Source organism: Meles meles, chromosome 19, assembly GCF_922984935.1.
Source record: "Meles meles chromosome 19, mMelMel3.1 paternal haplotype, whole genome shotgun sequence".
Taxonomy (NCBI): domain Eukaryota; kingdom Metazoa; phylum Chordata; class Mammalia; order Carnivora; family Mustelidae; genus Meles; species Meles meles.
Window position 1 is genome coordinate 55,424,544 of NC_060084.1, and position 23,038 is coordinate 55,447,581.

The window sequence follows — 23,038 nt, forward strand, 5'->3', positions numbered from 1 at the left end:
CTTAGTTTGTTTTGTGAGATTAAGAGTCTCTTATGGTTTGTCTCACTCCCGATCCCATCTTGTTTCATTTATTCTTTTTCTACCCCCAATAAAAATATTATTATTTTAAGATTTTATTTATTTGACAGAGACAGACACAGTGAGAGAGGGAACATAAGCAGCAGCAGAAGGAGAAGGAGAAGCAGGCTTCCCTCTGAACAGGAAGCCCGGTGCAGGACTCATGACCTGAGCCTGAGGCAGACACTTAATGACTGAGCCACCCAGCTGCCCCTAGAATGACACCCATTATGGTGCTGAGGAAAGGGAGGAAGGTCCCGCACAGTAGGAAGGAGCTTCCCTGAAGGATCACCCAACCACAGTGGATCTTATTACCTTGACTGGGGTTATGTACCTGGGAAACAGGCCTTGGGAGCAACCATAGCACATGCCTTGCTGATCTGGCCTATTCCACTGCCCAGAAGCCTTCTTCATCTCAAACATCTATTCAACCACATGACATCTTAAAGATGCCCACATGATTGCATCATCCAACACCTCCTCCATCCCTTGTCACAGATCTAGCAGGGGAAATACAGTAATCACTGACATCCAATAGCATTAGTCCTCAGGAAGACATAGGAGGCCAATCAAATCATCAAGATAAAACAGGACTTCTCTAGCCAGAGAAACCCCCATTTGGCAAAAATGGCTTTTGTTTCCCTATTACACGTATTCATCAGATGACACCAGCAAGAGCTGCCTGTGCCTTTACAGTGACTAAAGGGTGCCACCTCCTATTCCCTCCCCACACTGTAAAGAGTTCCTCACATGTCCTATTCATAGGTCTTGTCATTCTTTACAAGGGTGATGCCTTCCTCAAATTTTACTGAGATTCTCATCCCACATCGTCATGCTAAATGTCTGAATACCAAGTGGTTTCCATCTATGTAATCTCAATGAAGCATTATCTGAGGACACTGTCTCTGTAGCACAGGCAAAAAAGAATGGCTGTAGTGCCTATGCAGAGGGAAAGAAAAATGGTGGGGAATACAACTGGAGACCTAGAGATAAGTAGGACCTAAAACAAGTAGAAATTATTTTCTACATCTAAGGAGTCACTTGGGCAACTCAGGACACTTCTCTTCTACATACTAATTCTTCATCTTAGGTATTTTCTGCCTCTTCCTGGGCTACAACACCACTCCTATTAGGATAGATTTCTCTTTCTTAAGGGGTATCTATGACACACATAGCATGGTCGTATGCACATGTGTACTTCATAGACACATCAAAACAACACTCAGTACAGAACATGGGGCACATGATTTCATTTGGGGCCATGGTGCAGAGCTATAGAGTCTCAAGTCTAAGTCCAGAAAATGCCATTCTGACTAAAACAGATTTAGGGAAGTCCTGGGGGAGGGGGAGTGTTCTCTGAGGGACATGGGAGGGAAAGCATTAAGAGAAAGGAGAGATGGTGGGTTCATAAGGACAGAGTACAAATGTCCTATCAGATCTTCCACTACCTTGTGACCCTGCAGCGTGTTGACTGGGGAATGCACTAGTGAGATTGGCTCCTGTCATTGTAAGGCCCTGACAAAACTACTAGCTACACACAAAATCAATGCCAAATAGCAGCATCATCGAGTACATGAGCTAAAACACCAACAATATCTCTATGTTACATACCCTGGTAATACACCCATGGTAATATCATCATATTCAGAAAGAGGGGAAAATCCTAGCATAGACTAGGGGTAAAACAGTCACATATCTCTGAAAACTTCACCGGGAAAATGGATTATATGTATATTGTTTTACTCTAGTGTCAAACAGGTGTGATTCCATCATTAACCTGCAACCTTCAATGAGAGAGATTAACACTGGAGGTAGGATAACACATCATTCATGACACACCCATATCCATATGTTAAAACACGTTAGGTTTTATTAATGAAAATATATTAAGTCACACATACACTAAGTTATGCATTTCAAATCCAGTCTATTGTCACCATTCGAAATACAGGACACACATGTGCAGAAGCATTCACGTGTTGTCAGAAGGATGTGGGAGTTCCTATTTCCAAAAATTTCAGGACTGAGGTACATTCCAAAGAAATGTGCATGTTCAATGATATGGCATCGTAGGGAAGGGTTAGCTACCCTGCTTCTCATCTGTCAGGATTTCTTTTGAAATTCATACTCATCTTTTGATATGAATTCGTGGGCAATGATTACCCACTGCTGCCTTTATAAGTACTTTTATTCCTACGGTCATTTATACTGTATCTACTTTCACTTCTTCACCTCTCCTTTTAGTCGGTCTTTGTTTTTGTATGACACATCAAGTCATACTAGGAATCGATGGTGCTTACAAAGATGCCTCGGTAGTGTACTGCCTGCCACCTCCTTTTTCTTAAAGAATAATTAGTAAAACCTTGTATTTCTAATATTGAGGAAGTTCTTTAGTTTAAAACATGGAGCAGTTTGTGTTCTGAACACCTATTTCATGGTAACATATCAATGTTGTGACCATAAGCATCTCCACAGAGATTTTCCTCATATGTTGTATATGATACTGTCCTACATCTTCCATAGAAAATTAAGCATGCATGCATCCACTTAATGTAGCAGGTCATCTGGTATCTTTGATGGAGCAACAATCAGCCACATGCTCTTTCATATTCAGTAGGAGTAAAGGGATTCTCAGGAGAGATTTCAGAGTAAAATACATGAATATTGTTGGTCACAAAAGTCACATAGGGTCAATGTAAAACATAAAAATATTGAAATCCCTTATACATATGTAAAAGTCCATTCACTAAATCTGTAGAAGCAGAATACCGTATACACGTTCTAAATGTTTGAATTTTCCTTATAATCACTATTTTCATACAGAGTAATGTCTGAACAGAGTGACTGAAGTATTCCTTTTATTTATGTTACATTTATTGGAATTTAATGAGCAATTAAATAGTCTTCTAAATATTTATGCCATTCAAGTTACTTTCCTGAATGCACTCTTTGGTGCATAATATCCAGTGTATCTTAAAATGAATGTCTACCCACATTATGTTACAAGGGTTTGAAACTCATATGCATTTTGTGAAACTTAGTAAGGATTGAATTCCAAAAAAAGGCTTGTCCATTTTCTTTACATTTTACAGTTTTGTTCCTATATGGTAACTAAGGTGTTAAGTAAGTTGGGAGTTCCTGTGAGAGGTCAGACACATGCTCTCTCTGTGTACAGTTCTCTCCTATATAAAATCGGATATGCAGTAAGGGAGGAGGATTCCTTGGGCATTTTCTCATATACATTACATTTGCAGGTTTCTCTCCGGTATGAATTCTCTCATGTACAGTGAGGGTTGTTTGCGTGTTAAAAGCTTTGCCACATTAAATTCACTTGTCAGTATGAATTCTATGTTTAGTAAGGTGTGCCTGCTGGACAAAGGCCTTTCCACATTCTTGACATTTGTTAAGTTTTCTCTCCGGTGTGAATTTGGTGATATTTAGTAAGTGATGAGAGCCACGTAAGGGCCTTCCCACAGTCTTTACATTGGAAAGGTTTCTCTCCAGTATGAATTATTTGATGTTTAATAAGCTCCGAGGGTGACTTAAAGGCCTTCACACATTATTGACATTTGTAAGGTTTTTCTCCAGTATGAATTGAGGGATGTTGGGTAAGTGCTGAGCTCTGTTTAAAGGACTTCCCACGTTCTTGACATTGGTAAGATTTCTTTCCACTATGAATTCTATGATTATGAGTAAGGGCTGAAGCGCAGCTAAAGGCCATACCACATTCTTGACATTGGTAACTTTTCTCTCCACTATGAGTTTGGTGATGTCGAGTAAGGTCTGAAGACCAGTTAAAGGTCTTGGACATTCTGAACACTTGTAAGGTTTCTCTCAGGATGGGGCACCTGGGTGGCTCAGTGGGTTAAAGCCTCTGCCTTCGGCTCAGGTCATGATCCCAGGGTCCTGGGATCGAGCCCCACATCGGGATCTCTGCTCCGCGGGGAGCCTGCTTCCACCTCTCTCTCTGCCTGCCTGTCTGCCTAGTTGTGATTTCCCTCTGTCAAATAAATAAAATATTAAAAAAAAAAAGGTTTCTCTCAGGATGAATAATATGATGTCGAGTAAGGTTTGAGGGCCACCTAAAGGCCTTGCCACATTCTTGACATTTGTAAGGTTTCTCTCCAGTATGAATTCTGTGATGATGAGTAAGCCTTGAGCTAATGTTAAAAGCCTTGTCACATTCTTGACATTTGTAAGGTTTCTCTCCAGCATGAATTATCTGATGTTGGGTCAGCCCTGAGCTCTGTTTAAAGGCCTTCCCACATTCTTGACATTGGTAAAGTTTCCCTCCAGTACAGATTTGCTTATGTCCATTTATTGATTAATAGTCCTTAAAGGTTTAACCATCTTCTTCATATTTCATTTTTTCTCAAGTATGCATTTGCTAATGTTGAGATACTGTTGAGTGGCAGACCAAGGATTTACCACATTCCTTAAAAATGCAAATACCATTTCCTCTAGGGATTATCTTATTGATATTTAGGCTTGATGACTGACTAAACAATGTCCCTGGTGTATTTAATCTGAATGGTTTTTTCCCTCATGAATTCTCTGATGATCACCAACACTGGAGGACTGGTTACAAGCTTTCCCACATTCATTATATTTATGAAGTCTGTCTCCCAAATGGTGACCATTATGTATACTGAGGTTAGAGCTTGGATTAAAGCCTTCCCCATATTTATCACATTCATAATGGTTCTCTGCAAACCTAGCCCTGACACATCAGTGAATACTGGAGCCCTGGTTCAATATTTTCTCAGATTGCATTGAGCAATTCTGTTTCCAGTGAAAAACATTTTGTCATACTGTAGGGTCAGCATCTCAGTGAAGTCCCTCTCATATGGATCCCACTGAGTACTTTGTTCTTCATTTCTAAATCTCTGACATAAGGTCAGGCCAATCCTATCTTCCAAATGGCTCAAATCATTATTCTCAGCATGGACTAGGTTACTTTCCAGATGTTCCAAATGATCTTTTCACAAATAGCTATGTTTGAATATCTGATTGGAGCTTGTGCTGACAGAAACACATGGCTCTGCAGAAACAGTTGACTTAAAAAGGGTGGTTTTCCACAGCGGTTTATACACTTCACCATTTGGGGCAGTGAGATTCTCATTAAGGGCAATTGCCTTGGTTTGGGTGTATCGTCCAGGATTTCTTTGATGCCCTTCACTCTCCCCATCACTGTCCCAGTCTGTGCATAAGTGTAAAATCTCAACAGCACTATGTTTGTACCTGTCCATTGATCCGTTCTGGAAAGAACCTTCTATGCTGCACTTTAGGGGGAAACTCTGGATGTCATGTGAAGATATAGCTGAAAGATATCAAATAAAATAAAATCATTGCACTTACTACATTCAGAAGAAAATACACTTGAATGCTAATTTAGAAGCATCAAGTGAATCAGACAATGTCAGAAAGATGGCTGAGAAGGACTCATCAGGAATTCATTTCTCAATGGAAATGTTTCATGGCACACAACATACTGACCATATAACCTTATATATACATCTGTGGTATGGTCACACATATTTGGTGTCTCAAAAATCAATTTCCTTTATCTCTAACCATCAGGAAAAGGGTCACATGAGTGCAAAATTAGCAGAATGATGGAAACTGAAACAGAAAACTGTAACAAACCAAACAGAGTATCAAAAAAATAGGAATATATCAACCATAGAAGAGTTGTTTGTCAGAAAAGATCAACATCATTGACAACCTATGAGCTAAATTAGGAATAATAGAGAAAAGACTGACTAAAAGGAGAGTTGAAGAAGTGAAAGTAGATGCAGTATAAATGACCGTAGGAATAAAAGTACTTATAAAGGCAACAGTGGGTAATCATTGCCCATGAATTCATATCAAAGGATGAGTATGAATTTCAAAAGAAATGTATAACCAATTTAGACTGCATCGTTCAAAACAAATTAATAAATAACTGAGCTATAAGCACAAAGCAGAATGAAGGATGAATAAAAGAAAAAACTCCCAATAAACAAAAATTGTGTGCCGGATGAATTCGGTTTGTATACAGACAGACAATGAAGAAGAAAGGACTGCAAATCTCCTCAAACATTTCCAAGGAGTGACGATCAGGGAAACTAGCAGAACACTCTGTCTGTGGCACCAGCATTACCAGCTCATGCAAGCTAGATGAAGACACTACAAATGACGAAGTTTGCAAAACTCTATATGTGAGGAATATTCACTCAAAGTCCACAATAAACAGCAATCTGAATCAACAGCACATTTTCAAGATCATCAAGTAGGAAACGGTCCAGGAATTAAGGGTGCTCCAACATATAGAAAATCATAACTTGAAGACTCCACATTAACAGAATGAAGATCAAAAATGACATGATCATATTAAGGAAGACAGAATACAAATATGGGCACAGGAGACAACATGTCACATTAAAAACACTCAACAGAGAGAGAGAAGGAAACCCCTCAACCTAATGAATGCCACAGATGTGTGAAAAGCTGAAATCTAACCTATTCAATAGGAAAGACTGCAAGCTTCTCCTCTATGATTCTCAGCGGGTCTGACAGGAATGGGGCCGGCATCAAGTACTCAGGTACTGCAAGATAAAAAATGGCCACTAAGCATACTCTACTGGGCAAAACTCTTTTCCACAGATGTAGAAATGAAGACATTCCCAAGTAAAAATGCTCTACATTTACCAGTAGACCTGTCCTCTGAGACACGTAAAAGGAACACGCTCTCGATTGAATGAAAAGGATTCTACATAGAAACTGCAAACTGCAACCACATGAGGACACAAAGCTCTCTTCTGAACATAAATATTTAGAAATTACACAAACCTGTAGTGTTGTAAGTGTTGTAATTAGGTATCCCTGACGTTTATTTCTGCTACAGAATTTTGTTTCTAAAAAAGTATAAAAATCTTTGATGTAGGTAATAAGGCACACGACCTAAAGACAGAATCTGTGATATCAGTAACAAAGTGGGTGCAGGGGTGGAGACGGGATGAAGAGTTTTGTGTGCAATTGATGGTATGAGATTTAAAATCTTTGTTTTACCTCTGAGTTGTTTTAAGCAATCTGTAAGGTAACCACAATGAAAATACTCACAGAAGACACAAAAGTTAACAAGGAAGGTACCAAGGCATATCATGGTATAATACTACAATTAAAGATAAAATGTATCTTTGTTATTTAATACCAAAACATGGTACAGAGCTATAAAATGTTTCAAAATTACTTTCAATTCCAGAAAGTCTTTTCTCTCATGCAGAGAGAATCAAAATTCACCCACAAATACCTGATGAAATAAATTCTGTGTTGATGACAACTTACCTAGACATAGTACAACATTCACTGACCACTCACCAAGGAGAGAAATTAAACAGTAGGAATCACAGAATATGTATGTGAGATATCCAAATACATACAAATATACACATAACTTTATTGACAAAAAGCATAAAGCTCATTCATTTTTTGAGTTAGATAATAACTGAGGCTTTATTAAAGGCTACAAGATCTGAGTTCTAAATACGTTAGTCCCCCAATAGCATTATTTGTGTGGGAAGGCTAGGAAACAAATAGAGACATTACATTGTTCCACCACTGAGGAACAGAACACAGAAAGTGGAAATTTCTGTATTAGTTAATATTTTATTTCATTTAAAGATTTTATTTATTTATTTATTTATTTATTTATTTATTTGTCAGAGAGAGAATGCACAAGAGGGCAGAGTGGCAGGCAGAGGTAGAGAGAGAAGCAGGCTCCATGCTGAGCAATGAGCCTGATTCAGGGCTCGATCCCAGGACCCGGGGATCATGACCTGAGCCAAAGGCAGTGGCTTAACCTCTGAGCCACACAGGCACCCCAGTATTAGTTAATATTTTTAAAAAAGAACTTTTGAAGGGAAATAAAACTATACATTGTCCATTTTTGGAAGGTGCTTTGTTATCTAATGAAGTTCCTGAGTCTCAGTTTTTATTTTTTAATTTATTTATATGACAGAGAGACACACAGCGAGAGAGGGAACACAAGCAGGGGGAGTGTGAGAGGGAGAATCAAGATCCCGCCAAGCAGGGACCCTGATGTGGGGCCTGATTCCAGGACCCTGGGTCATCGCCAAAGGCAGATGCCCAGCCATCTGACCCACCTGGAGAAGCTCTCAGATTAGCAGGGCACACTCTCTCTAAGCAGAGTCTCCTGGCCCTCCCGGTGGACATGACAGATCATCACTGGAGCTGAAGGAGAATCCCTAGAGAAATCTAAAACCTCGATAATGTTGGAGAGCAGATGTCCCTCTGGGAGAGAGAGAAAAAAGAAAGTGGGCATGTCTCCAACTAATCTTCATTCAAGGAGAGAGATTTAAACGAGAGCTTAAGGCCTATATTCCTCCGTCAGACTTGGACCTCCCCTCTGTCATCTGCCTCATTCATTCCCACCTACCTGGATGGAAGTCTATGGTTTCCTTTCTCTTCACATCCCAGAGCTGCTTCTCTTGCTCCAAAAACATAATCTGGTCTGGCTTTGACACAGTGAGACCCGTTTATGAGGAAAAAGGAAAATGACTCTTGCTGCAGATTCTAACTTCCCATCAGGCTTGTGTTCAGCAGAGAAGAAGGGACACTGTAGAATTCTAGAAACTGGTTTCCCAAAAGCTGTCGCTTAACAGTCCCTTTAGAACACACAGGAGGCAGTTCCAGTGTTCACATCCTGACCTCCACTTCTATGTAGTAGACATGGTAATAAGCAGGGGAAATTTCAGTTTAAGATGTGAGCAGCATCATTCTGTGTCACTAGACATTGAGAATTGCCACTAATCTACAACAGGGATGATGTTACCTTGAGGATGGAGAAGCCAAGGCTGAAAAGAAACATCATGAAGATTTTTCTCTCCATCCACAAACCCCTACTTATTTCCCTTTCTGCTTGGATCCGAATTCCAGTCCTTCAGAGAGAAATTTCCCAAGAGGCAGTCTTCATAGGAAAGAACAAAACCCCAGTCGGGCTTGGGAAATCTGGAAGGAGACTTTCTCACCCAAGAAGAGCAGGTGTCCGTAGTTCTCCAACATCACATCCCTGTACAGTTCCCGCTGAGTGTGGGTCAGGTGTCCCCACTCCTCCTGAGAGAATTCCCTGAATGTCAGCAGTCCATGAAATAAATACCACAGTCATCAAGTGGTTATTGACAGAGTTCACAATGGTCCTAAGGTGGAAGAGGAAGTTAGTGTCACCCCGTAGAACCAGACCTTACCTTTCTTTCTCCCTGAATTCTGATTGAAATTTGAAGGATAATGATGTGCTTACAGAAACTAAAAGGATTCTATCTCTGTGGTCTTGGTGTAAGAAAAGGTTCCAAGAACAATAAAAAACACTAACTATGAAAGTTGAAATGACAAATTAGAGGACAAGAAAATTAAGAACTACTGATATGGTAATATGGGGATAGGTACAACAATCCAAGATTTCCAAGTGCTACGGTGGATTCTAACACACGCTAAAATGGACAGCCTCTACAGGAACTAAGTCACAGGTCATCCCTGAATTATCTACAGATAAGTCACTCTTACAAACCCTCTATGCCTGTGGTCATGTTAGTGTTGGGACACAAAGACGCACAAAATACACAACACACATTTTCTTTATTCATTAATGTATCTGACTCTGACAGAGTCTTCACTTCTTTCATCTCTCTCTTCCAAACTCTATACCTTCACTGAGCTCCCACCCCAAATATACTTCCTTGAACTTCCTAAGATGACCCCAGATGTACTTTAGTTCATGTTCTTGAATGAAAGAAATCCAAAATTAAATGGTTTGGAACAGGGGTACCTGGGTGGTTCAGTTGGTTAAGTGGTTTCAGCTCAGGTCATGATCTCAGGGTCCTGGGGTGGAGCCCTGCATTGGGCTCTCTGCTTAGCAGGGATTCAGCTTCAGAAATCCCATTCTCTCTGCCATTTACCCTACTAACTCTCTCCCTCTCTCTAAAATAAATATTAAATATTTAAATAATAATAATAATAATAATAAAGTGTAGCTCCAGGGTGCTAATCGGTTAAGCCATGAACTCTTTGTTTCAGATCAGGTCATGATCCCCACATAATATTATGGAGCCCTGGGTCAGACTTTGAGCTCAGCAGGAAGTTGGCTTGGGATTCTCTCTCCCTCTCGGTCTGCCCCACCCTGCCGCACTCCCTTGTACGTTCTCTAAATTAAATAAATACCTCCTAAAAAATGTATTGGAAATTATTTAAATATTTTTCAAATAAGTCAAGAAATGTATACAAGACATTAATATAGGTTACAAATTTTAAAGGGATTGGATATAACATTTATACTCTAAATCTGTATTTAATCACTTTTCTCCTAAGACCATAAATAATTTCAGGTCTAAGTAGCTGTTCATCAGCTGTGCATTTACATGTAGCATAAAATCCCTGGGCATTAAGATTAATTATACTGTTGGGGTGCCTGGGTGGCTCAGTGGGTTAAAGCCTCTGCCTTCGGTTCAGGTCATGATCCCAGGGTCCTGGGATCAAGCCCCACATCGGGCTCTCTGCTCCACGGGGAGCCTGCTTCCTCCTCTCTCTCTGCCTGTCTATCTGCCTAGTTGTGATTTCTCTCTGTCAAATGAATAAAATATTTTTAAAAAAAGATTAAGGTTACTGTTAATTCTCAGGCCTTTTTGAAACAACTAGTTTTGGGGCACCTGGGTGGCACATTGGGTTAAACCCCTGTCTTCAGCTCAGGTCATGATCTCAGGGTTCTGGGATTGAGCCCCACATCGGGCTGTCTGCTCTGCAGCGAGCCTGCTTCTCCCTCTCTCTCTGCCTGCTGCTCTGCCTACTTGTGATCTCTCTCTCTCTGTCAAATAAATGAATAAAATCTTTTTTAACAATCTAAAAAAAAAAAAAAAGGAAAGAAAGAAACAGCTAGTTTCAGGACAAAGTGTGATCGCCTATGTACCAGATGCTGTGGTGAAGTTCAGGAGACATTCTCAAATATCTACATCCACGTGTGTGACATTTATATATTACACTGGCCCATAGAATCGTAGTGTTCAATGGCATGGAGGGAGTACTACCTTGGGGAAAATGGCGTTCCCTGAAGGAAAACAGAAAAACTTCAAATCAAATTCCCTAAGTCCTTTCAGATTAACAGTTCCTTTGCTGCAAGGGACATGGATTGATGCCTAGTGGTGAGGCAGGTATCCTGGGGCAAAGAAACTGCAAGAATAAGTGCTATGCCTGGGGGTAGACAACACCAGAGAGAAGAAATGGAAAAACCAGAGTATATCTAGGGTATCTGAGCTATTTTATAAGACCTGAGCATCTACCTACTCACTGTGTACATAACACAAAATATGTGTCTTCTTTCCTACACGTACACAGCAGCCTTTTCATGGTATAGCTGATGATAAGATGACACATATTGAATAATGAATTATTATCCTTCTTTTTTTTTAAGATTTTATTCACTTATTTGCTGTAGAAAGTGTGTGTACAATCATGGGGAGCAGCAGGCAGAGGGAGAGAGACATATCTGGCTGGGCAGGGAGCCGGTTATGGAGCTCCGTCCCAGGACCATCATGTTCTGAGTAAATGCAGATGCTTAACTAAGTCACCCAGCCGTCCCTATCCTTCAATCAATCCAATTTTAAATGTAAGCATAACATGGTACCCAACTTAATTTTATCAGCTTCTACAACTGATAAAAACCCGCTTTTCACTTAGGTCAGGAGCATAAGGAGAGCATGGGCTGTGAAACAACATAGGGACATATAACCTAAAAACTGGGCGGGCTGTTTGAAGCAGAAATAGTCACCACTAATTAGTAGTGACAAAGAATGAGAAACAGGGAAAACAAGCAGGGGCAGCTACAGACAGAGGGATGAGGGGAAGCAGGCTTCCCACTGAGCAGGAAGCCCAACACATGGCTCAACCTCAGGACCCCAGGATCATGACCTGAACCAAAGGCAGACACCCAACTGAGTGAGCCACCCACTTGTCCCTCAATTTTCTTTTTTTGAAAAATACAGTGCACTATTGTAAATGCACTTTCCCTTCATTATGACTGTTTTAATGTTTTATTTTCTCAAGTTTCCTTCACTATAAAAGTACAATATACACCATTGACCCCAGCAAAGTATGAGATAATGGACTGTTAATGTTCTAGGTAAGGGTTCTGGTCAAAAATAGGCTCTTTCCATCCAAAAGTAGGTATGGTTTTCAGTTTGGGGGACTCAAAAGATACACAGAGATGTTCAATTGTGGAGAGGCTGACAACACACATGCCTACATTTTCCATGGCTAAAATGTAATTAATCTAGTTGTTTTTTCTCTAAAAATAAAAATTCTGATTTAGAATCAGAGGCAAAGAATTAGGAAAACATGTTTAATCAGAGGAATGAAATAAATCTCTAAAACTGGCCCTGAATTAATAAAGAAGTACTTACTGTCTGAGGAAGAATTTGAATAACTGTCATAAAGATCATCGTGGAGGAAGAAGAAAAGTAGGTGGGTAACTAAATGCCATCAGGAAAACTATACATGACAGAAATGTAAACCCAAAGACACAGAAGATACAACAATCAACCAACGTTGGGAGCTGAAAAGTACAATCACTGAAATTAAAAATACACAAAGGGGTCACTCACAGACTTGATCAAACAGAAGAAAGATTCAGACAACCTAAAGACCCCAGGTTTTAAATTATCTGCTAAGAGGAACAAGGAAACATGTGGAAAGGGCAGAGTAGGGACTCGTGGGACACCAACAAGTGGTCCCATAGGCAGGTTATGGGGACCCCAAAGGTAGGGGAGAGTAAAAGGGGCAGAAGGTTTATATGAAGATCTAAGAGCTTGTAATCTCCATGTTTGTGGAAAGAAGAGACAAATTCAAGAAGTTCAGGAAAATTAAAGTAGGATAAAATTCAAGACATGAACACAGTGACACATTACAATTAACCTATGAAAAGTCACCAGTAAAAAGGAGAACTTTGAAACAGTGTGATAAAAACAACTCATCTTAATTAAGAGATCTCAGTAAGATTATTACTGGGATTCACAGCAGACCTGCTAGGAAGAACTGCATGAGATAGTGTATTCAAGCACTGAAAGATCAAAATATCCACCAAGAATCCTCTATCTGGGAAAACTGTTTTCCATAAAGGTAGAAATGAACACTTTCCCACATAGAAAACCCTGTACATTTACTCCTAGTCCTGTTCTACAAGAAACGTTAAAGGAAACCCTTCTAGCTCAAGTAAAGGGATTCTAAACAGTAACTAAGACCACAGGAAAATATAAACCTCTCTGCTAATTATAAATATTTTCACAATTATAGAAACCTGTAGTGTTGTAATGAGGTAGCACAAGTTGTTTTTATTTGTGCCACAAAATGTTTTCTTTATAGATTTATGTATTTATTTGACATACAGAGAGAGATCACAAGTAGTCAGAGAGACAAGTGGGGCGGGGGGAGAAACGGACTCCCTGCTGAGCAGAGAGCCCAATGGGGAATTCGATCCCAGGACCCTGAGATGATGACCTAACCTGAGGGCAGAAGCTTAACCCTCTGAGCCACCCAGGTGCCCCTACAACACGCTTTTAAATCAAAGCATTTAAATCGTAAACCCAGGTAATAAAGTACACAATATAAAAGATAGAATTTGTGATACTGGTAACAAAGTGGGTGCAGGGTGGAGATAAGTTGAATGATTTTGTATGCAATTGAGAATATCAGTTTAAACTGTTTTTTTAATGTCTCTTTTTAAAGATTTATTTTTTTTTATTTGTGAGAGAGAGCACGTGTGTACAAAGAAGGGAAGCAGCCAGCAGAGGGAGAAGTGGGCTTCCCGGTGATCAAGGAGCCCAACTTGGGACTCTAGCTTCCAAGATTCTAGCTTCCAATCACAGTTGTGCTCAGTCGAGAAGAGAGAACATTGTAGAATCTAGAATCCCAGAACCCTAGGATAATGACATAAGCCAAGGCAGATGCTTAAGTGACCAAGCCACCCTTGCATCCCCTAGAATAAAATATACAAGCAAAAAGGAAAGCATGACTACTTCAGGTTGTGGAAAGTCCCAGACAAAAGGAAGTACATTGTTATGGAATTACAAAAGCAGAATAAGATCAAATTGAACATAAAAAATTCTCAATAATAAATAGATGAATTATCTAGGGGAGGAGTCAAGATGTGGGAGAAGTAGCAGGCTGAGACTGCATCTGGTAGCAGGAGATCAGCTTGATAGCTTATCTAAACATTGCAAACACCTACAAATCCAATGGGAGATCGAAGAGAAGAGGAACAGCAATCCTAGAAACAGAAAATCAATCACTTTCAGAAAGGTAGGACTGGTGGAGAATTGAATCCAAAGCAACGGGAAGATAGATCACGGGGGGAGGGGCCAGCTCCCGGCAAGTGGCAGAACAATGGAGCACAAAATCAGGACTTTTAAGTCTGTTCCACTGAGGGACATTGCTCCAGAGGCTAAACCGGGGTGAAGCCCACACGGGGTCAGCGTGGCCCCAGGCACGGCAGGGTCACAGAAGGATTGGGGGTGTCTGAGTGTCAGGGAGCTCGAAGGTATTAGAACAGAGAAGCTGGCTACAGAGACAGAGCCGCAGACTGAACTCTCAGATCGGGGTTACCTTGAACCAGTCGCAGGCTCGGTGAGCTCGGAGCATGGCTGGGGGCTGGGGATACGGGAGTGATTGGGTGCTGTCCTCTGGGGGCGCACTGAGGAGTGAGGCCCCAGACTCTCGGCTCCTCCAGGCCAGAGACTGGGAGGCTGCCATTTTCATTCCTGTCCTCCAGAACTCTACGGAAAGTGTTTAGGGAACAAAAGCTCCCAAAAGCGAACCCAAGCGGATTACTTAGTCTGGCGCCAGTAAGGGTGGTGCAATTACGCCTCTGACAAAGATACTTGAGTGTCACTACAACAGGCCCCTCCCCCAGAAGATCAACAAAATATCCAGCCAGGATGAAGTTCATCTATCAAGGAAAACAGGTTCAATACCTAGGACAGCAGCAGAATTCCAGAGGATGAGAAAGCAAAGCACAGAACTCATGGCTTTCTCCTCATGATTCTTTAGTCTTGTGGTTAATTCAATTTTCATTTTCTTTCTTTTTCTTTCTTTTTTTTTCTTCTACTAAATTTTTGAAAACTTTTACCCTTTTCTTTTTTAACGTTTTTTGACTAGTTTATCTAAAATATATATTTTTCTTTTTTTAATATTTTTTCTTTATTTGAATTATTATTTTTTATTTATTTTTTCTTTTTTTTCCTGAACCTGTTTTTATCCCCTTTCTCCCCCCCACAATTTGGGGTCTCTTCTGATTTGGTTATAGCGCATTTTTCTGGGGTCTTTGCCACCCTTTTAGATTTTTATTTGATCCTTCATATCCTCTTATCTGGACAAAATGACAAGGCAAAAAAAATCACCACAAACAAAAGAACAAGAGGCAGTACCAAAGGCTGGGGACCTTATCAACACGGAAATTGGTAATATGTCAGATCTAGAGTTCAGAATGACGATTCTGAAGGTTCTAGCCGGGCTCAAAAAAAGCATGGAAGATATTAGAGAAATCCTCTCTGGAGATATAAAAGCCCTTTGTGGAGAAATTAAAGAATTAAAATCTAACCAACTTGAAATAAAAAAAGCTATTAATGAGGTGCAATAAAAAATGTAGGCTCTCACTGCTAGGATAAATGAGGCAGAAGAAAGAATTAGTGATATAGAAGACCAAATGACAGAGAATAAATAAGCTGAGCAAAAGAGGGACAAACAGCTACTGGACCATGAGGGGAGAATTTGAGAGATAAGTGACACCATAAGAGGAAACAACATTAGAATAATTGGGATTCCAGAAGAAGAAGAAAGAGAGAGGGGAGCAGAAGGTTTATTGGAGAGAATTATTGCAGAGAATTTCCATAATATAGGAAAGGGAACAAGCATCTTAATCCAGGAGGTGCAGAGAACCCCCCTCAAAATCAACAAGAATAAGCCCACACCTCGTCACCTAATAGTAATATTTACAAGTCTTAACAACAAAGAGAAAATCCTGAAAGCAGCCCGGGAAGAGAAGTCTGTAACATACAATGGTAAAAATATTAGATTGGCAGCAGACTTATCCACAGAGACCTGGCAGGCCAGAAAGAGCTGGCATGATATATTCAGAGCACTAAATGAGAAAATCATGCAGCCAAGAATACTCTATCCAGCTAGGCTATCATTGAAAATAGAAGGAGAGATAAAAAGCTTCCAGGACAAACAAAAACTGAAAGAATTTGCAAACACCAAACCAGCTCTACAGGAAATATTGAAAGGGGTCCTCTAAGCAAAGAGAGAGCCTAAAAGTAGTACATCGGAAAGGTACAGAGACAATATACAGTAACAGTCACCTTACAGGCAATAGAATGGCACTAAATTCATATCTCTCAATAGTTAGCCTGAATGTTAATGGGCTAAATGCCCCAATCAAAAGACACAGGGTATCAGAAAGGATAAAAAAAAACAAAAACCATCTATATGTTGCCTATAAGAAACTCATTTTAGACGCGAAGACACCTCCAGATTTAAAGTGAGGGGGCGGAAAACAATTTACCATGCTAATGGGCATCAGAAGAAAGCTAGAGTGGCAATCCTTATATCAGATCAATTAGATTTTAAGCCAAAGACTATAATAAGAGATGAGGAAGGACACCATATCCTATTCAATGGGTCTGTCCAACAAGAATACCTAACAATTTTAAATATCTATGCCCCTAATGTGGGAGCAGCCAACTATATAAACCAATAAATAACAAAATCAAAGAAACACATCAACAATAATACAATAATAGTAGGGGATTTTAACACTCCCCTCACTGAAATGGACAGATCATCCAAGCCAAAGATCAACAAGGAAATAAAGGCCTTAAATGACACACTGGATCAGATGGACATCACAGATATATTCAGAATATTTCATCCCAAAGCAACAGAATACACATTCTTCTCTAGTGCACATGGAACCTTCTCCAGAATAGATCACCTCTGGGTCACGAATCAGGTCTCAAGCGGTATCAAAAGATTAGGATCATTCCCTGCATATTTTCAGACCACAATGCTCTAAAGCTAGAACTCAATCACAAGAGGAAAGCTGGAAAGAACCCAAATACATGGAGACTAAACAGCATCCTTCTAAAGAATGAATGGGTCAACCAGGAAATTAAAGAAGAATTGAAAAAATTCATGGAAACAAATGATAACGAAAACACAATGGTTCAAACTCTGTGGGACACAGCAAAGGCAGTCCTGAGAGGAAAATATATAGCGGTACAAGCCTTTCTCAAGAAACAAGAAAGGTCTCAAGTACACAACCTAACCCTACACCTAAAGGAGCTGGAGAAAGAACAAGAAAGAAACCCTAAACCCAGCAGGAGAAGAGAAATCATAAAGATCAGAGCAGAAATCAATGAAATAGAAACCAAAAAAAGAATAGAAAAAAAAATCAATGAAACTAGGAGCTGGTTCTTTGAAGAATCAATAAGATTGATAAACCCCTGGCCAGACTTATTCAAAAGAAAAGAGAAAAGACCCAAATAAAGTCATGAATGAAACAGGAGAGATCACAACTAACATCAAAGAAAAACAGACAATTATAAGAACATACTATGAGCAACTCTACGCCAACAAATTTGACAATCTGGAAAAAATGGATGCATTCCTAGAGACATATAAACTACCACAACTGAACCAGGAAGAAATAGAAAACCTGAACAGGCCCATAACCAGTAAGGAGATTGAAACAGTCATCAAAAATCTCCAATCAAACAAAAGCCCAGGGCCAGATGGCTTCCCAGGGGAATTCTACCAAACATTTAAAGAAGAACTAATTCCCATTTTCCTGAAACTGTTCCAAAAAATAGAAATGGAAGGAAAACTTCCAAACTCATTTTATGAGGCCAGCATCACCTTGATCCCAAAACCAGACAAAGATCCCACCAAAAAAGAGAACTATAGACCAATATCCTTGATGAACACAGACGCAAAAATTCTCACCAAAATACTAGCCAATAGGATTCAACAGTACATTAAAAGGATTATTCACCACGACCAAGTGGGATTTATTCCAGGGCTGTAAGGTTGGTTCAATATCCGTAAATCAATCAATGTGATACAACACATTAATAAAAGAAAGAACAAGAACCATATGATACTCTCAATAGATGCTGAAAAAGCATTTGACAAAGTACAGCATCCCTTCCTGATCAAAACGCTTCAAAGTGTAGGGATAGAGGGCACATACCTCAATATTATCAAAGCCATCTATGAAAAACCCACCTCAAATATCATTCTCAATGGAGAAAAACTGAAAGCTTCTCCGTTAAGGTCAGGAACACGGCAGGGATGTCCATTATCACCACTGCTATTCAACATAGTACTAGAAGTCCTAGCCTCAGCAATAAGACAATAAAAAGAAATTAAAGGCATCCAAATTGGCAAAGAAGAAGTCAAATTATCACTCTTCGCAGATGATATGATACTATGTGTGGAAAACCCAAAATACTCTGCTCCAAAACTGCTAGAACTTGTACAGGAATTCAGTAAAGTGTCAGGATATAAAATCAATGCACAGAAATCAGTTGCATTTCTCTACACCAACAACAAGACAGAAGAAAGAGAAATTAAGGAGTCAATCCCATTTACAACTGCACCCAAAACTATAAGATACCTAGGAATAAACCTAACCAAAGAGGCTACGAATCTATATGCAGAAAACTATAAAGTACTCAGGAAAGAAATTGAGGAAGACACAAAGAAATGGAAAAATGTTCCATGCTCCGGGATTGGAAGAATAAATATTGTGAAAATGTCTATGCTACCTAAAGCAATCTACATATTTAATGCAATCCCTATCAAAACACCATCCATTTTTTTTTCAAAGAAATGGAACAAATAATCCTAAAATTTATATGGAACCAGAAAAGACCTCCAATAGCCAAAGGAATATTGAAAAAGAAAGCCAAAGTTGGTGGCATCACAATTCCGGACTTCAAGCTCTATTACACAGCTGTCATCGTCAAGACAGCATGGTACTGGCACAAAAACAGACACATAGATCAGTGGAACAGAATAGAGAGCCCAGAAATAGACCCTCAACTCTATGGTCAACTCATGTTCAACAGAGCAGGAAAGAATGTCCAATGGAAAAAAGACAGCCTTTTCAATAAATGGTGCTGGGAAAACTGGACAACCGCAAGCAGAAAATTGAAATTGGACTACTACCTTAAACCACACATGAAAATAAACTCAAAATGGATGAAGGACCTCAATGTGAGAAAGGAATCCATCAAAATCCTTGAGGAGAACGCAGGCAGCAACCTCTTCGACCTCAGCCGCAGCAATATCTTCCTAGGAACATCGGCAAAGGCAAGGGAAGCAAGGGCAAAAATGAACTATTGGGATTTCATCAAGATCAAAAGCTTTTGCATAGCAAAGGAAACAGTTAACAAAACCAAAAGAGAACTGACAGAATGGGAGAAGATATTTGCAAAGGACATACCAGATAAAGGGCTAGTGTCCAAAATCTATAAGGAACTTAGTAAACTCAACACCCAAAGAACAAACAATCCAATCAAGAAATGGGCAGATGATATGAACAGACATTTCTGCAAAGAAGACATCCTGATGGCCAACAGACACATGAAAAAGTGCTCCACATCACTTGGCATCAGGGAAATACAAATCAAAATAATGAGATATCACTTCACACCAGTCAGAATGGCCAAAATAACAAGTCAGGAAATGACAGATGCCTGGGATCCAGCTCTGCATCAGGCTCTCTGCCCAGTGGGGAGCCTGATTCCTTTCCTCTCCCTGCCTGCCTCTCTGCTGATTTCTGATCTCTGTCTGTCAAATAAATAAATAAGTAAAATCTTTTTAAAAAGTTAGAAACCTGTCTTCAAGGTTTGTCCTGTGATACAAATCGCATTATTGCCTTCTGCTATGATGCTGAGTTGTGTGTGTGTGTGTGTGTGTGTGTGTGTGTGTGTGTGTGTGTATTCAAGAATCAATTAGATGGAGGACCTTTATTAGGAAGAGAGATGATCATGATGTGGGAAACAAAGGCAGAAGAAAAAATACTAATATCCTTATACTTACAGGTCATTGACATACTTTGGAAACAGGTAGAGTGACATTCCTCCAAGGACTCAAATGCCATGATGTTAATAGGTTGCTAAGGGGAAAAGACAATCCTGACCTGAACTCCTCAACTCCCAGCAGCATCCTGTAAGTCTACTTTAACATAAAACATTTCCTTTGGAAACTTCCCTTTTCTCTCAAACCCCCTAGCTACCTATTGGTAAACATCCTCCAAGCAGATGGTCCATGGATAAACATCAGAAGGGTCCCAAGACAAAGGATTATTGGTTGGTAATAAATGACCTTTTCCCAAGAACCGATAGCCCCCTCAAGGTCTGGGATACCTTGCTTCATATATTCCTTAGATACTTGTGATATCCCAAACCCCCTCCAACTTGAAAATACATAATGGGCCATGCCTCATGACAGAGTATGATTTTTCTTCCCCTGGGTCCTGTCCCCATGCTTTCACAAAATCACCTTTTGCACCCTAGATATCTCAAGAATTCTTTCCTTGCTATGGGTATCAAACCATAACGTTCTTTCCTACATGGATACCAGAGAATAACAGTTTATATCACAAACAATTGCCTACCTATAACAGACACATGAAAAAATGTTCAACATCATTAGCCACCAGGGAGATTCAAATCAAAACCACATTGAGATCCCACCTTACACCAGTTAGAATGGTCAAAATTTAAAAGACAGGAAAGAAGTGTTGGAGAGGATGTGGAGAAAGGGGGACCCTCTAACACTGTTGGTGGGAATGTATGTTGGTGCAACCACTGTGAAAAACAGTGTGGAGATTTCTTTCGAAAATAAAAATAGAGCTACCCTATGACCCTGCAACTGCATTCCTGGGTATTTATCCCAAAGATACAGATGTAGTGAAAAGAAGGACCTTCTGTACCCCAATGTTCATAGCAGCCATGGCCACAGTCACCAAATGTGCAAAGAGCCAAGATGACCTTCAACACCTGAAAGAATAAAGAAGCTCTGGCCCATATATACAATGGAATATTATGTCTTCATCAGGAAGGATGAATACCCAACTTTTGTATCAACGTGGATGGGACTAGAGGAGATTATGCTGAGTGAAATAAGTCAAGCAGAGAAAGTCAATTATCATATGGTTTCACTTACTTGTGGAGCATAAGGTATAACATGGAGGACATTAGGAGAAGGAGAGGAGAAGTGAGTTGGGGGAAATCAGAGGGGGAGATGAAGCATGACAGACTATTGACTTTGAGAAAGAAACTGAGGGTTATGGAGGGGGTTGGGGTGCGGGGTTGGGTGAGCCTGCTGGTGGGTATTAAGGAGGGGATGTATTGCATGGAGCACTGGGTGTGTGCATAAACAATGTTGGAACATTGGGGAAAAAAATAAAATTGCAATTAAAAAAAAAAAGAAGAAGAGTTGCCTACCTGGGGGACAAACCATTGTTTGATAAATATTTCATCTTTCTTGTCCCCTCTGAATATAATCCCCTCTTTGGAATTTTGAAATCCTACCTCCTCCTTCTTAAGTCATCCTGACACAGAAGCTTCAATCACCTGTCTTTGAGTCTCATGTCTTTCTTGTTCCCATAATAAGAACTTCATTGTTTTCTCTACTGAAATGTCTTACATCATTTTAAGTCTTAGACCAGCCAAAGAATTGAGAACAACGCAGGAAAAACAAATTTTCCTCTCCTCACATTGTGTTGTTTGAACTGACCTCCACGCTTCACACCCAGAACAGAACCTACAGACAGAGCTGGGGATCAAGGGCAGCCGGAGCGTCATTGCTTTGCCAGCCAAGGAGGCCTCAGCAGGTCGGGCCTTCAAACCTGCTGCCCACCTGGAAAAAGGGCTTGGGGACTGTAGGGAAATATGGGATTATGTCTGATTTCCAGAGGAATTGTGTCTGTGCTGCCAGACCTGTTCATCATCTTGTTGGGATGGAACCAAGTTTCTGAATCAAAGGGCTGAGAAGTGAGGCAAAGAGGTTTGTGGAGAAGAGAAAGGTTACTTATATGAAAATGGAGTCTCACTGATGTGGGAAGCAGAGGGAGAAGAATAATTAGTGAATTTCCTTACCCACAGACAAGCCATTGATACAGGCAGAGTGACTCTCCTCTAGGGACTCAACAACCTCCCCCTCAGGCTTTGCTAAGGGCAAAGGGCAATCCTAGGCCCACAGACCCCTACCCCCAACCAGGATCCTGGAAGTCTACTGTAACTATTCCTTGTAATCTTTATCTCTAAATGCTCCAAGATACGTGTTGACAATCATTCCCTAGCATACAGCCCACTGACATACATCTAAAGGGTCTCACGACAAATGTTTCATTACCAGTAATGAATAACCTTTTCCCCAATAATACCTAGCTCCTCAAGGTCCTGGAAACCTTGCATCCAAAATTCCTTAGAGACTTACACCATCCCTGTCCCATTCCCAACTGGCAAGTATATAATGAACCACTCCTCACAGCCCTTGGGCAGCAGCTCCTTCTGCCCAAGGTCCAGTCTCTGTGCCTCAATAAACCACCATTTTGCAGCAAAAATGTCTGAGGAATTCTTTCTTGGACATCGCCTCCCAACCTCACCCCACCGAACCTCACTTATATTCTAAGAACCAGGTTCCTGAAAGAAAGGAATGAGAAGTGAGGAGAAGAGGTCTGTGCAGAAGAGAAAGGTTAATTATTTGGAAAAGGAGTCTCACTGAAGCATTAATTGCTTTTATCTTTGTTCAACCTGATGCCTTGCAAGTGGTTTTCATTTCAGTCACCAAGACAGCTGTTGTAAGAACACTGCATACTTCACAGTGAGAAACCACTCAGTGTTTTCTGGAATGGCTAAAATAAAGTAAAAGG

General features: G+C 40.2%; 2 protein-coding genes across 2 annotated transcripts in view; one reads left to right on the forward strand and one right to left on the reverse strand.

Moving 5' to 3' along the window:
* The window catches only part of LOC123931367 (putative protein ZNF720), an 867,309-nt gene that overhangs the window by 724,734 nt on the left and 119,537 nt on the right, over positions 1 to 23,038 (forward strand). The window lies entirely within an intron of this gene.
* LOC123930597 (putative protein ZNF720) lies at positions 6,559 to 9,204 on the reverse strand (the record flags this gene model as incomplete). The annotated part of the gene is made up of 3 exons (XM_045986801.1): positions 6,559 to 6,644; positions 8,495 to 8,587; positions 9,084 to 9,204. Coding segments are annotated over 3 exons (300 nt in total), but the record flags the coding sequence as incomplete, so codon positions are not given.